Source organism: Fringilla coelebs (assembly GCF_963513975.1).
Source record: "Fringilla coelebs genome assembly, chromosome: 1".
In the NCBI taxonomy this organism is placed as follows: Eukaryota; Metazoa; Chordata; class Aves; order Passeriformes; family Fringillidae; genus Fringilla; species Fringilla coelebs.
In genome coordinates this window covers 44,785,159-44,801,037 of record NC_140028.1, presented here as the reverse complement: position 1 = coordinate 44,801,037, position 15,879 = coordinate 44,785,159, and the positions used below count along the sequence as shown (strand labels likewise).

The window sequence follows — 15,879 nt, the reverse complement described above, 5'->3', positions numbered from 1 at the left end:
AAAGAGGGGGGGAAAAGTCAGAACTTTAAGACTACTCAACCACATACAGAAGTCATTAAACAGTAGTTGTCAATGCCAATAAGTTAACTGAATTACTACAGCAGCATATTTGTTCATATGTATTAACTTCTCTAAGTAGTTTCTGAGGCTTTAAGAAACTGTCTTATTTTAAAGATGAAAGTTATATTCACCAAATGAAGCAAGTAGCTTCTAACTTGCTCAACTGGCTTCCCTGTCAACCAAAGTAACTCCAACTCTTGCACAGAAATGCCTACAGCAGCAAAAATATATTCCCTAAAGCAGTTCCTGAATAAGCACACACACACAAAGATCTATATTACACAGTTGACATGGGACAGAAAAAAAAAGAAAAACATCTGATTAGTTTATGGTGGACTGTAACTCACTGGTCCTCTTAGCTTACAGAATATGGAATGTTTTGACTTTTCAGTAGCAGCTGATGCCGAGAACGGCTACTTATAACAGACAGCTACATTTGGTAAAGAAATATGATTCCAGAAACCTTTTAATCATAAGACTTATAACTGCAAGTCAGTCAAAAGAAAACTCAAAAAAGAGTATTTTTTGTTCTAAAGCTAAAAATACAGATATTTATGGCGAACTCAAAACACACTATCCCTTGCAATCTTAGCAGATGACAGACCAGACTAGACCCACAAGAAGCTATCACAAAAACCACGCATACTCCCACAAAACAACACACCCAGACTATTTAGTGAAGTACAGAAGTCCCAGGGGAAAAAAATGTAAGACTGAGGAAGACAAAAATGAAGGTAGAAAGTTACTATGAACAGGACACCTCTGAGGTTACTTCCTCTTAGAGAGCTCTTATTCTTTCTTATTTATTGTCTACTATTTCTGTGCTCCTGTCAGTTTATTTCGGACAGTCCAGCATTTCAGTGCTCCTTACTGTCAACTTAAGTAGCATAGAGGACAGCTTCTACTGAGGACTCATGCCCTCACAAAAAGCCACAGCTGTGTCAGAAGTGTCTGGACTGCCTACTCATTCTGTAGTAACACATACATAACACTAAGGTGAAACTTAATGCAACTAAAGCGGACTTTCATAAGCATGGTAAAATCTGTTTTTAGAATACTGTAATACCTGGTTCTGGATAGTGTTTTTCTGAAGGTACTGACTCCAAGGATCTGGTATCTGTTCGTCTGCCCCTCTGTTAGACACCCGGGAATTTATTTTCAGCAAATAGCAACCCTGAGTTCCATATCTCTGTTTCATCTCTTCATAAATGGAGTCAGCTCTGAAACAGTAAAACAACATTTATCCTGTCTTGATATCAAACTAACTTTAGAGTGTGTACAGCAACAAACTATTTTAGACTATTATCCATAGCGCTTAAAAGGAAAATTCTCCTATTTTTAAAACAATCCGTTATGCAAGAATAAAACTGAAAATCTTTGAGAATTAGTTCAGAAAGCACCAAAGAAACACCTACCCCAAAAGCTGGGACTGATTAATTTCATTTTACATGAACACAAGAAGAAGATCTAAAAATAATACTTTCAAATATCTGTCTTGATAATAGCGTACTGGCTGATGGATCCTGTTGCATGCCTAGTCTCAACAGAATTTATCAACACAAACATTTTGGTCAAAGAGCTCATCTGTAAGCTCACCGAAGGCAGATGACCCACCTTTGTTCCTCTCCTGTGCTTACATCATGCAGTAGCACATAATATTTGAGGGTGTTTGGTATAAACCACTTGGGATATGAGTATTCACTACTGTGCTGAATCCGATGTTGTTCTTGGGAGAGCTTCAGGAACTGCTCCACGGGGTCAGGCTCACTAGAAGAAACTACCAGCATACCTGAATTCATTAAGGACATATACCCAAAGAACAAAGGGACACCACTGATCATAGAATAAAACAGGAAATGTATAAAATAGAATAGATGATTACTTAGGCATGTAAAAAATGCTGCACGAAATGAGATGGAACAGGAGTTTTCTCCAATTCTGACAGTGAATCTAAGTTTAAGCTGCTACATGATAGCCAATTTAAGATTTTAGATAGAGACCAGATGTTCACATAGCAAACATGTAGCTGAAATTCATCCCCACTCTATTTTAGCTTTCAACTTCCAAGGAGAGTTGGGGCTTTAAGTTATCACCTGAACAACAGTGATGACCAGCATTCATAAACACAGCAACACCACCTGAGTAAAAAGCAGAAATGTTCACATTTTTATCTCAATGCAACTACACAATCATTAATAAGGAACATCCCGCTCTGCTACATCTCACCAAATCAAAAGACGTTACTTCAGAGAAGCCAGAAAGCAAAGCTATAATTTAAATGTTATTAAAATTCAGAAGCCAGAATCAGTATTTTGCAAAGTTAATTCTGCTCAGGTGTGGCCATTATAATACCTTTCCACTATACTGAAATTATAATGTTCAGTACAGAATTAGGAACAGTGTCATAAAACCTGCAGTATCATAATTACTGTAAAGCTTAACACCAGCTACATCATGAAACAGTGATTATTCTCAATTTCCCTGTAGACAAGCAAATTGGGCCTAAGCTTTGGTTAAAAAAGTGAAAGCATCTGGGCATCATTCCAGTCTTTCCAGACTTTTTATCCAGCATAGCTCAAAGTTCACCAAATTTCCAAAACATCATCTCCCCAACCTCCACCACTCCATCTGCTTACAAAAAGCTATTAAAAAGCAGCAGATGCATCCCAAACACATTCCTCTGTTGTTGATAAGGGATGGACAAGAGGTACCTAAAGAGCTACTTATACAGCAGAAAGTGTCTGAGGATGATGGAGTTTCCTTTACAGGTGTTGTCTTTGAGCTCACTTTGACACAAAAAGAGTGTGTGGAGAAGGGGAAAAAAACCCAATAGAAACATACAAAAAAAAAATCAGGCCGAACAATCACAAAGAAAACCCTGATGCCCTTATGAAATCAGTCTGTGTAGTCAGACACAGTGGAAAAACATATACGCTTCAAATCATAATTGTGAGTTACTGCAAAATGTTCAGTGTCTCCTGCATTACATTTTGTAACAGCCCTCCCTGGAGCGGTCTGTAATATTCAAAGGATACATGCAACATAGTGGTTTAAGAATTCATGATCAGATGCAGGCATGGACTGAAGAAAGCATTCTCTGTAAGACTCAAACCAAGGGGTAGTAGCTGAAATACACAATAAAACAGGATGAATTAGACTATTCAGTGAAATTTGCTTACCCATCAATGAAAAGGAAGTATGAAAGACTACACCTGAAAGTGAAGCCTGCAAACTCTGACAAGGTTTGCATGGCAGAGGAAAGAAGGGGGAACAGTCCAAGGAGAAAGTATTTTAGATGCAACACAAGTAGGAGAAACAGTAACACTTGAACCAAATCCTGTGAAACTGAATAGCACCTTAAGCACCACATTCCTCACCACTGCAGGCTCACATGTATTGAGTCCTTCTTAAAACGACTGCTCTTTACCATCCCTTTAAAAACCCAAACACTTGAAAAGAAAGAAATAAATTCTTCTAACAGTCATAGAATTTCTGGGCTAGGGATGTAAGAATTGATCAAGAAAAAAAAATTCATTTTTGAGTATGTAGAGGAGCTAAGGATTACCAAAACCCTATGCTGCCTGTTTTCTACAAATGTTCACTTGGCTTGACAGCAGTCCCCTTCCCATTCCTTGCTAAAACAAACAGTTAAGCTGGCAAAGATCCAAGAAGATACAACCTCAGATCCAAGTTGTGCCATTAATGCCTAATAATTTTAACCTGCCATGTTCAATGCCCTTTAACAATAGGAATTTCATTTTCCTAAGACTAACAAATCAAAGGAAATCAAGGATGTCTGGGACATCAAAAAAATGTGAACCTAATATTGCCCATTTCTTTCCAGTCCAGCTATAAGTCAAACAATGAACTATTATTTCTTCTTTAAGCCTGTTCTATTATATCTTTATTCTTCAACTCCTTTCTTTTGAGTGGGAAACAGACTCCAGAGCAAAATCAATCCACTTTCAATAACCTGATTTCACACTGAAGTCACTGGAATCCTGTGTCATCTCACCTGCAAACTAGAAAACAGTAACTAGTAGAGAAAAAAATTGTTTAAAAAATCTGAAGGTATTTTCTTTATATGACCCTTAAAAACCCACATTGCAAGACTTTAGTAAATAAAAATAAAATAAAAGTAAATAAAAATTTCTAATGCTTTGTAAAGTTCTCATGCACCCCCTCATAAAAACCAAGCCAAAGAATGGCTTTGATTTCTTAAGCTAATTTTGGAAACAGGTTCACTGTTATGTTGGAATTATCTTCTATGGCACTCATTTAATGCATTTTGTTTAATCCTACGTTGTCAAGCCATCTTAGATTGGCTTCAGACACACAGAAGTCAGATACAGCCACACTTGAATTCAGTCTAGCAGTCAGCACACGTCAATTAAAAAAAAGCCTAACAGGAGACAAACTTCCAGCTTTTGGTTACAGCCTTTTCAGAAACTGCTCTCTGAGTACTTATCTAGGATATAAAAAGCTCTTGGCTTTACTGAGTCCTACATGCAAACATGCCAACTATTTAAATTAAGGAAAACACAACTTGTTATTATTAAAAGCAAGCCATAAGAAAGCGATTCATACCCATTTTTCACAAGTATAACAAGCCCTGCAGTAACTCTGGCTCAAAGTAAACACTGTTAAACAACCTAAGGCAAAAAATTTTCACTTCTGTTTTACAGCTGAATCACAGCAAAATAAAAAAATCACGTGTTTTTTAAAATCTGACAGTTACAAACAGGGAAGTACTACTTTGTTTTGTGGATTACTTCCCCCGCCCTCTTTTTCCATTAGGCCTATTTAAAAACCTTGGAAGCAGCCTCAAAGGCGACTGGATTCCCTTTACACAGCAACATCAACAGGATTCACTTGAGCATTTTACAGGGCTGTAATCACTTACTGTAAATACTTGATAAACACACACCATACTCAAAACAAAAGCAGTATTTGAAAAAAATTTCACAATTATAATGCCTCATAACACGTTACAGCAGTGTAGACCGGCACTGTCATTCAGGTAACCAGATCTATACACCCTGCATTTTTCCAATATGCTGGAACAGAACTGAAGTTTTGGCAAACTTGTTAACATGTGCAGAACTTATTAAGGAAAAAAAAAAAAGTAATATTTCTAACAACAGCTTAAGAATGTAAGGTCTACTTCATGGAGTTTTGTACACTTTAGGCATTTAGCAGGATCTGAACAGATACTACTGAAAGGATAGCTATTATTAACCAAAGGTATAAACTATATTAATATATAGAAATGAAAAACATCAAAACCTGGCTCTTACAGGCCACAATGCAGAGCCTTGAGAGGTCAATAACCAATGTGGTTTGGTAGCAATAAGTCTCATAAACTACATAAAAATGCATTACAAAGCTTTTTTTTTTAAGGATCATACTCCAGAAAGAATGTCAATATAACAGAGACACGTGCTCTAAGTACAGTCAGCAGTTAAACTCCAACTTAAAAAGTGTTACTAACCTCTGAGACAGATGTTCCCCAGAGAAGCAGAAAGTACATTTGAAACACAGCAAGGTGACAGTTTACAGTTCCATAGGATCAAACAATCCAGTGTTTTTAACAGCATCAGGTAATTTACCATTGCCACCCGTATTGATTGTATGGAAAGACCAAATGATTTTGATTAACAAGAGTAGAAATGTGATTAAAAGAAAAATTAAAACAACCACCACCAAAGATTTTTCTGTTAGGGGGAAAAAATGGAGGAACACACATCTACGTCTGGAAAAGTGCTGAACAGTTGTAGCAGATGGTAAGGAAAGGTGGATGGGGCACATGGAAAAGGAGTAAAGGGCAATTTGGCAAATCAGCACTAACCACAAAAAAATACCTGAATAAAACGTGGATGTGTTCAGTTCCATCAGTGTCTCTTTCCAATTACTGTACCAAGGAACACTAGCTTTAACTGAGCGATCTGATAGAAAAAACATGATATTATTATACTAAAAAGGGTCAGATGCAAACACACTCTCCGCTTTTACACTCTAGCGAGAAGTAGAAAAAAATCTACACCATTCAGGCCCATGAGGGGTATTGAGGAGATTTGACTCCAGCTAACCCTAATCATGAATATTTCAAGCTTCTCAACATTTGACAGTGTACTTTAATGGAAATCAATATTAATTTCTAGTTCAGCCCCAATTCTAGGCTTGAACAAAAATGGAAATTCTATCAAGTTGCAAAGTTTTAAGTTGTATCTACACTTTATTTCTATTTTACTAGATTGAAGATACTCTAAATCTAAGGCACTAACTTGTGAGATTTCCAAGCCTACAGTACTAGCTAAAAGTATCTGAATACATTAGCTGCTGAAAGTGGTTGCCCCAACATTCTCTTTCACGTCAAACATATTCCTCCAATGCCTCATGGCAGCATTTATATCATGCAGCCCTGAACAAACATAGCCAGGGAACTGATCTAGTAGTAAAAAGTCTTTCCTTCTCTCAAATAATTTAGTTCTTCAATGGGATCATTTTTCTTCACTTTCTACATCCACCAGTACATGGGAGAAGCAGGCATGGCTTAACACAAGCAACTTTTCAGCAACCAAATGAGTCTCCCAGCACTAGATTGTGGAACTATAAGAATATTAAACAAAACTGTAACAAAGAAGGACTAAAAACAATTAAATCAATACAACACAGCAGTTCCAAAACTTTTATCAAAAAAAAGAGCAGGATTATGACCCCAGTGCCAGAAACATCGTAACTCAGCTTCTTAAACAGTGTTCATCTTTCTTCAAAACAGACTGCACTTGATCACCATTAAAATTATGGAAAATCTTTTAATATCACTATCCTAGAAAACTAATTCACTCCCAAAAAAGAACATATTGAGAACCGATGAGTGTTTCCCATTTGCAATGTCAAATGATTATGTTCTGCTGTCAGGAAGGAATGCATCCCTCGGTTTGAATGAAATACTCCAAGAAAGTTGAAAAAAAATACCCTAAATGTCTTAGTAAATACTCATATTAATCTAAGCATAAAGAAACCCTCCTTGGTACTTCTTCATAGTCTCTTACACTGTAACGGGGATACAAACTCCTCCATCAACAGCATTGTCAGTGTTTTGTGAAACAGGGTTCCACTAAACGACAAAACTACTACATGAATTTGTCCTTCTTTGTGATCTTAAACAGCTTATACACCTCTCCTCCTGTCAAATAAGCATCACCAATGTGATCTACAAACAAGGGCAGAGAAATTTAAAAATATGTGGGATTTTCAACATATCTCAAAACCAAGAGGTTTCCAGGCTCAGGTCTTTTGCTTTATAACCAACACAGGACATCAAGTTGAAGACGTTATCTTGTAAATTAGGTATCCAAGAGTTAAGAATTATGCCATTTTTCCATTATACACATTTAAAAAAATTACTACAGCAGCATCAGTCATTAATCCTCACGAAGTTTTATCAGTATTGCTACAGCAGAGCCAAACTCTTCACTGCAGGCTGAACTTTAAATACAATAAATTACACATGTTTAAATAGGGCAGTGCATACATGCTTTGAACTAAGTACATGCTCAGAGGCTTTAATGGATTAGGGTCTTAATTGGGAGGAGTTCAATCTTCTCAGGTCCTAAGATCAGGTCTCATTTAGCATTATTCACAATACCTCATCTCTTGGAGATCTGAGAAAAAACATTTTTAGAATACTCTAGTCATTTTCACAGTGAAATATGAAGCACAAGTTCCACAGAAGATAAAGCCGTACATTACCACCAACAATATAAGTTCTGACATTTACTCAGCCAAGTGCAACAAGTCACTGTATCAATTTTGTAACAAGAAAACTACACAACCAACAGAAGTTAAGAAGAAATACAACAAAAGGAAAATTAAAATTATTAATTCAGTTCAACCACTCTTTCAGCATTATATAAACCCAAAACTATTCGATAAATCCAGGGCTTCAGTAAAAGCAATGTCTCAAAACTGAAACTCTGAATAATTTTAGAACATGCCATGAAGCTAAAATAAAGGCTAGAAGCCTCTCAGCCAATTCCAGTTTACATTATGAAAAATACAATACCATTACATACCACTGATGTTGAGATCATAATCTCCAGCTGTGATCACATTAGCTACCAGTCCTTCAGCAGGCTGACTGACAGACACAACATCATGCAAAAGTTTCCGAATAGCACCGGGCTGAGGTGGGTGAGTAATGATGTTATTGACTGCAATCTTCAAGTTTTTAATGATGTGAAGCTGATTATTAGGATCTCTCATGTGAACTAAAAAGGAAAAAGAAGAGGATTTGTTGAGAAGTATAACAGACAGTTAAAATAGTTGTCATAAATTAAGTCTTTTCCAACACATTTTCTCTTGGAAGATTGCTCCACTAAACTTCTCCATCATCAATTTTAGATCACAGTCCATAACGCTTGACTACCAAAAATGGAGGGGGGGGGAGGTGGTAACAAAAAATTACTTGATGTTCAACATTAAGCTCATCTAGGCAGACTGATTAAAGAACAACATAGGACCTTAGCTAGTAAGAATATCCACTCCATCTAACATAGTACGTGCACATCCTACACTGATAACACTCCCTTCCTTGCAGAACATATCAACTTTCATGGAAAAGCCACAGGAACCATGTATGGATTTCAGACAACACATCATGTTTCAATCAGCAGTTTCCAAGAAATCCCTCACACACAAATAAACAGCATTTAAGAAACTTGACAGGGATAACATAGTATTTCACTCATCCAAAATTAACATATCCTAAAAGACAAGCTGAGAGAGTTGCGGTTGCTTATCCTGAAGAAGGGGAAAGACCTTAGAGCAACCTTCCAGTACCTACAGGGGGCTTTCAAGAGAGCTGGAGGAGTACAGGGGCACCTAGTGACAAGACAAGGGGGAATGGTTTAAAACTGAAAGAAGGCAGATTTAGATCAGATATTGGGAAGAAATTCTTTACCGTGAGGATGGTGAGGCATTGGAACAGGTTGCCCAAAAAAGCTGTGATGTCCTTACACTCAAACAGTTCAAGGCTTGGCTGGACAGGGATGTGAGCAACCTGGTCTAATGGAAAGTAACTCTAACCTCAGCAGGGAAGACTTAGAACTAGATATTCTTGAAAGTCCCTTTAAACCTAAACCATTCTATGATTTTTAACACTATAGCTTCCTTTGTAGAATCTTGGTGAAAATTGCTCTCTAAAGCCATCTGTTTTTAAAAAACTGTTCCAAACATTTTCAACACTCCTTACAATTCTGGGCCTGCTGTGATTTTTCATGTAATTTCAGCCTATTTCAAACTACAACCACCACCAAGCAAGCCAGACTGGGAGTGCAGGCAGGACACACTGACTACAGCTGCCGAAGCCACCTGGTGCTACCATGTGCCACACAGCACAGCCCAACTCCTCTACATGTTATTTTCACAAATTCCTGTATGGCATACAAAAGGTAGTATAAAGGAAAATTCTCAAGTGTTTTCTTCATCTTTCAACTAACTACAGAATTCACACCATAAAGGTCTGAAACTGAGTATTCAATCTGCTCCAACCTGGAAAGCACTCCACAACTTCTCCACAAGCCTCTTCAGAAGTAACAAGTACACAGCTAAAGTCAGATCACACTAGATGTGTTCACAATCCATCCTAAATGTTGAAACAGATTTCTAATGTCATTCAAATCTTGACTGGTGTAGTTCTACCTTCCTCAATCACATATTCACTCCCAAGCTTTACCAGCACTCAAGCTCATGGGAAAACACAGTAAAGCAGGTTAGAAAACTCACCCTGCCAAAACCAGCCTAAAATTGTGTGGGTTTTTTCAGCTATAAGTTTCAGATTGAACTCGTACATCATAAGGCTTTACCAGCACCTGAACAGGCAGCTGTACTGGCTAAACTTTACTTATTTCAGTTCAGCGTTTCTATCAGAAAGCTGAAGCACTTGTTTTGGACGGGGCTTTTTTCATCTTATCACACTGGTCAATTATCAACCCTATTTTGAAATTATCAATTGTAAAGGAAGTGGCAGGAACAACTAGGAAACCAGTTTGCCTTCACCAGGACAGCTGTAACCCTACAACACATCCTTGCTGTCTGTCCTAAATGTCAACAGCCATAATAATGAAGAGCAACCACATTTCCATACAGAACACAGATGACATCTCTGGCATATGTTTAATGATAAGGACTGAAATAGCAGACATACGTGGAACCCCAAAAAGTTTTAATACAAAAAAAAAAAAAAAAAAAAAAAAGACATGTCTAGCATTATACATTTTCTTCAAATGTTTAAAAGATAATTTCAAAAAGTACTTTGCCAAAACTGGCAGCAGTATAATGTATTAGAAGAGTATCTTTCTAATTAAAAGTTGAAGATGCTAAGATACACATGAACAAGGAATTCCTAACATCACACTAAACTCGAATAAGCATAGTGTTCCCATTATACTTCCTCACATCTTGCACATATTTAAGGCTTACAAACAGATAAAGTTATCAGAAGCTTTTTTTTTTTTATTAAGGTCAAACACTTCAAGAGTAACCAATGCTATCTTAAAGCGATACTTGCTAATTGACATGTACTGTAATCCTCCCTCCCACAAAGACAGTATTAGTTCATAGAGTATTTTTAAAGAGTCTTAAAAACAGGATTCTATTTTAAAGAAAACCTACCTATATACACAATATATGCCTACCAATCTATACAATGCATGCACTTGTTAAATCAGGCATCAGTTTTTACTAACAAACAAAACAGTTAAGACAGACAGCCACTTTGAGAATAAATACGAAGGTATAAAATCCTCAGTATACCTTTGGTTTCCTTTATTAAAGGAACTTGAAAATTTGGGGAAGCTGTCCTTTAACTTTTTTAAACATTTCTCCTTCACTAACAGGAGGTGACTTACTTAGAGAAATCAAGAGGCTAAAGATTACAGGACAGAGTACCCTGAATTTGTGCTTGGGACACTCTACCATCGCAGTTTGCTGAGTACTGCAAGGGTATTTTTGGCTACACCAATATTAGCAAGTCACTGATAGGCCAAAGTTGATGAGTAGATTAAATACTGATTTGTGCAAAGGGTGTTCCCGCTGCATCTACATTACATATCTTTGTGGGGTTCTACTTGAAATTAGATAGAATCTGGCCTCCTTAAATTGAGCAACCTGCAACCTCAACAGTGTGTGGTTTTACACTACCTGAATAATTATGCAGGTCCTTCACATCTCTGTTAGCACATGAAGGATGACAGATACGTGCACAGTAGAGAGCTCAGCTTAGTTCCTGTTTATCAGAATTGTTTTGCACATATATCAGTAGATTAATTTCCTACCTGCACTGCTTCTAAGCAAGAAGGCTGACAAACACACAGCCTCCAGCTGGTTCATAAACTACGTAATTCCTAATCTCAGACAAAAATATGTATTGTAACAGGACTCTAAAAATGCAGTAGCAAATCCATGACTGAGCTTTTCAAGTTATAGAAAATTCAAGAAGCTATTCATGTACTTGAAACTTCTGCATAAGCAAGGCACAGCTTATTTCTAAAGGGATGAAATACTAATCAATCCAATTTTCTGTTACAAATTCAATGGAATATCCACTAAGTAAAGAGAGATGGATTAATTTAAAATTAACAGCATTTCACATCCCCTAAGAAAAATTGTGCTTATAATGGAAGACATCAAAACAGAATTAAAGAATCACAGAACTATTATAGTTGGAAGGGATCACTGGAGATCATCTAATCCAACCTCCCTGCCAAGCCAGGATCATCTCGAGCAGGTAACAGGAACTGCCTGGGTGTGTTTGGAATGTCTCCAGAGAGGGAACTCCACAACCTCCCTAGGCCGCCTGTTCCAGTGCCCTGCCACCCACAATGGAAAGAAGTTTTGCCTCATGTTGAAGCAGAACTTCTTGTATTTTAGCTTATGGGCACTGTTCTAATAGCTATCACCAAAATATCATAACCAGACATACTATGAGAATAATATTATAACCAGAAGCAGTAAAACACAGAGTATGTCATGTACACTCATTCTGCTGTACCACAATCAGATCATTTAATCATGCATTTCTTCCTCTCTGTCCTTACCCTCACACATGCTGCTTCTAACACAAGAACTTACAGTCAGCATGCAGTTAATATTTTTTCCAGGCAGTAGGAAGAGGAAGTCACTCTTGGAGTGAGGAACTGGAGTCAAGCTTGTGGCCTGCTGGATCAGAATACACAAAGTAGTGCAGCAACATAACCCACTGTGCCAACTTTCACTCAGGGAACACTGAGGATAATTCAGGTTTGCAAGTTCCTTAACTGTCACAATAATTGGACCAAAATAGTTGCAACTGAGTGAATTAATTAACCTTCCAAGTGAATGCTTAATTTCCAATACTCAGCCTGGTTTTGTTTACTAGATGCATTTTGACAACCTTTCACTATAAGAAAGAGATACTTAACTTCAGAACACTAAAGATGTGAGCATCTGCATTTGTTATTTTCATCTCTGCTGCAATCTCACATAGTTCATAAGCATTGTTAAACAAAATGAAAAACATTTATGAACAAGTTCCAGTTGGTAAGTTACTAAGACTCACTTGAAAATTAAGGCAGATTTTTAACACTAAGTAGCTTTTAAGCTGCTGCCATTTTTAAGAGAAATGCAAAAATCTAACAAGAATAACAATAAAAGCTTCATTTTCTTGCACTCTTTCCCCAGCACATGACCTGCAGAGGCTGCAGTCTGAGCTACTTGTCTGTCAGAAACCAAATCTGACAAATGTCATTGCATCACTTTTCTGACAAGCAGTTCTCTGCAAACTGCTGTCCTGCACACTACTGTAATGAGCAGCAGCTTGAAATGCATAGCTTACCTAAATTAAAAACAAACAAACTCCAGATAGTAGGGTAAAGTATCACAGCTAAAAAACTCTGTTGTTTTTCTTAAGTGGTCAATCTCCAGTTTTCCTGCTGCTTCACGTGGTCATTTTGCCACATAAACAGCTCGATTCCCACTCCTTCTTTGCACAGGTCTTACTCACAGAAACGTCAACAACAACAACAAAAAACGCCTATAGAACAAAGCTATAGGCAAGAGAAAAGAAAAGCCCTGCAATTGAAATTAATGTTTCTGAAAGAGTGGCCGTACTTTCAACGCCTGGCTACGGCAAGTGTGAAATCCAGTAGAGTCTACAACAAGAGTCAGGTACGAGTACTAGGGAGGTAACAGCAAAGTGGTTTTAATGGAAGACAAAAAACCTCCTGGAAGAGCTGAATTTACAGACACCGTCCTCTTCAGCCGTGGAATGTCTCCAGGAGAAGCCGAACTTCCCCGGTTCCGCAGACCGAATAAAACTAAGCTGACTTAACAGCTGTCACCTGCGACAACCCCGGCAAACGCGCGTCTCCGCCAAGCCTGTCACGGCTCCCGGTGACACCCACCCGGGCGGCCGCCGCCACGGCGCCGGGAAGGGGCGTCGGGCCCGTCCCGCGGGCAGGCGCAGCCCCGGCAGGCGCAGCCCCGCGGGACCCCCGGAGGCCGCGGGCGGAAGGGAGCGACGGCGCCGCCTCCCCCGCCCCGTGTAAACAACGCGCTCCGCTCCCGGCACCGACCTTCCGAGGTGAGGCGGCAGAAGGGCCTGACGAGCTCGGCGAAGCTGAGGTTGTTCCTGCGGGTGAGCCGCTCCGCCTCCTCGCTGCACAGCGCGGCCACCAAGGGCACGAACGAGTCCTGGATGAACTCCTGCACCGACTGCACGCACTGGGCCATGGCCGCCGCTCGGGGCCGCCCGAGACGGCCCCGCCACCTTTCTCCGCAATTCTCCGGATTATTCTTTCTCTCCCTCCCTCCTTCCCTATCCGCGGCTCCCGCCCGGGCCCCACTCAGCGCCCGCCGAGCGCCGCCATGTTGCGCCTCAGCCGAGCCCCTCGGGGAGCGCCCGCTCCCGGCGGCCCCCGCGCCCGCTCATGTGATTGGCCAAAGGGGCGGCGCCGGGCCGGGAGGGGGAGGCGACGGTGGCCGGCCGGAGGGGGGGAGAGGGAGCGCGCAACCCAACTTTCCCCCCTCCCCGGAGCGGGCAGTTGGTGCGGTCCGGGCGGGGGCGGCGCGGGGCCGTGGGACGCTCCTGAGGGATCCTGGCGCCGGGATGCGGGCTTGGCCGCCGAGAGGGAAAAACGGTGCTGTCGGATTTAAAAAAAAAAAAAAAAAAGGCCAAAAATAACAACAAAAGTGCGAAATTTACCCCAAAACAAGAAAAATAGTGGGGGAAAAGCGCCCCGAAAGAGCAAAAAAAGCGCCAAAATAACGACGAAACAAATCAAAACATGAAAATTAAAAAAAAAAAAAAAACCTCAAAACAAACCCCCCAAAAACCCCAAAACAAACAAAAAAAAAAAGGTCAAAATTACCCCCGAACAAAACTAAGGGGGGGAAAAAAAAAAACAAGAACAAAAATCCAAACCAAAACAAAGAAAAAAAAAACCAAAGCAACAACCATAAAAACACCAAAATAACCCCAAAAGTAAGCAAAACAGCAACAAAAAAGGAAAACAATTATACCTTCCACCCCCCCCCCCAAAAAAAAAAAATGTGGGGAGGGAAATAAAAACCACCAAAAAGGGGAAATAAGCCCACCAAAAGAACCCGAAAACAAAAACCCCACACACGAATAAAAGTAGGCACATCAAACCCATGGATGGTTAGCCATGAACTAAAACACAAGTTCTGCTTCTACATGAGGAAGAACTGCTTTCCCCCGAGGGTGGCAGAGCACTGGAACAGGCTGCCCAGGGAGGACATGGAGTTTCCCTCTCTGGAGACATTCACCCACCTGGACACGTTCCTGTGCCACCTGCCCCAGGTGACCCTGCCTTGGATTAGATGGATTAGATGACCTGCAGAGCCCCTTCCAACCCTAACAATTCTGAGGTTCTGTTAAGAAGTAAAGAGTTGCTGGGGTGTTCTCTGGGAGATCTGTCAGTGCTCGGTTGTATGCAAGACATTCAAACTGGGAAAAATAGCCTCGTTTTTAGAGCTTTGCCCATTAAAGCATGATATTAAAAAAAATCCTTGTGCACAGCGTGGTGGGCAGCTGTCCTGGGGGATTTCCTGGCATGTAGAAGCTGGTTTGTGGTGGGACAAGAGCTGGCATTTGGCCCCGAAAACCTCCCCCAAAGGAAAGCAGTTCTGTCAGTTTGTTCAAAACAAAAACAAAAACAACAAAATTTTTAAAAGGAAAGAAACAAAACCCCCACAACAACAACAACCACCCCAACAAAACAACAATTATAAAAGCAGAAAAAATATCCCAAATAAAACCACCAAAAAACCACACAAAACCCCCCAGAACAGTTAACTCATGCACAGGAGGCTCCACTTGAACATGAGGAAGAACTTCTTTACAATGTGGGTGAATCTGGTGTGATTTTTTTAGAGAGGTTTGCAGTCTCCTTCACTGGAGATGCTGAAGAATTGTAGGCATGCAATCCCATGCCATTTCCTCTGGGATGACCCTGCTCCAGCAGGGATGTTGGACCTGATGGCCACTGTGGTCCCTTCCAACCTGAGCTACTCTGTGACTCTGTTAAACATTAAGGAGTTTTTGGGTGTTCTCTGGCTGACCTGTCACTGCTCAGTTGTTTGCATGAAATTCAAATGGGATGAAATAGCTCCTTTTCTTTTTTTTGAGATGTGCATGTTAAAGCAGGATTATCACCCAAAGTCCTTTTGCATTTTTCACCTCAATAAGGAAGTCATTCCGAAGATGACAGTGATTATCCATGGTGAAATAAGTGATTTGAACGTGTTATTTACAAA

The 15,879-nt window shown here is 39.8% G+C and overlaps 1 protein-coding gene across 4 annotated transcripts in view; it reads right to left on the bottom strand.

Moving 5' to 3' along the window:
* The window catches only part of TRAPPC8 (trafficking protein particle complex subunit 8), a 53,349-nt gene extending 38,535 nt beyond the window's left edge, over positions 1 to 14,814 (bottom strand). For 2 of the 4 annotated variants that reach the window (XM_084219150.1, XM_084219151.1), the window contains exons 1-6: positions 13,677 to 14,814; positions 8,139 to 8,333; positions 5,922 to 6,005; positions 3,096 to 3,185; positions 1,675 to 1,849; positions 1,127 to 1,280 (exon numbers count right to left, since the gene is read on the bottom strand). In XM_084219150.1, coding sequence (XP_084075276.1) covers positions 1,127 to 1,280; positions 1,675 to 1,849; positions 3,096 to 3,185; positions 5,922 to 6,005; positions 8,139 to 8,333; positions 13,677 to 13,833 — 855 coding nt within the window. In that variant the 5' untranslated portion in view covers positions 13,834 to 14,814. The remainder of the gene's footprint in view (positions 1 to 1,126; positions 1,281 to 1,674; positions 1,850 to 3,095; positions 3,186 to 5,921; positions 6,006 to 8,138; positions 8,334 to 13,676) is intronic. The other 2 variants (XM_084219152.1, XM_084219153.1) reach the window with 2 other exon arrangements.
* Positions 14,815 to 15,879: the final 1,065 nt, after the last annotated feature.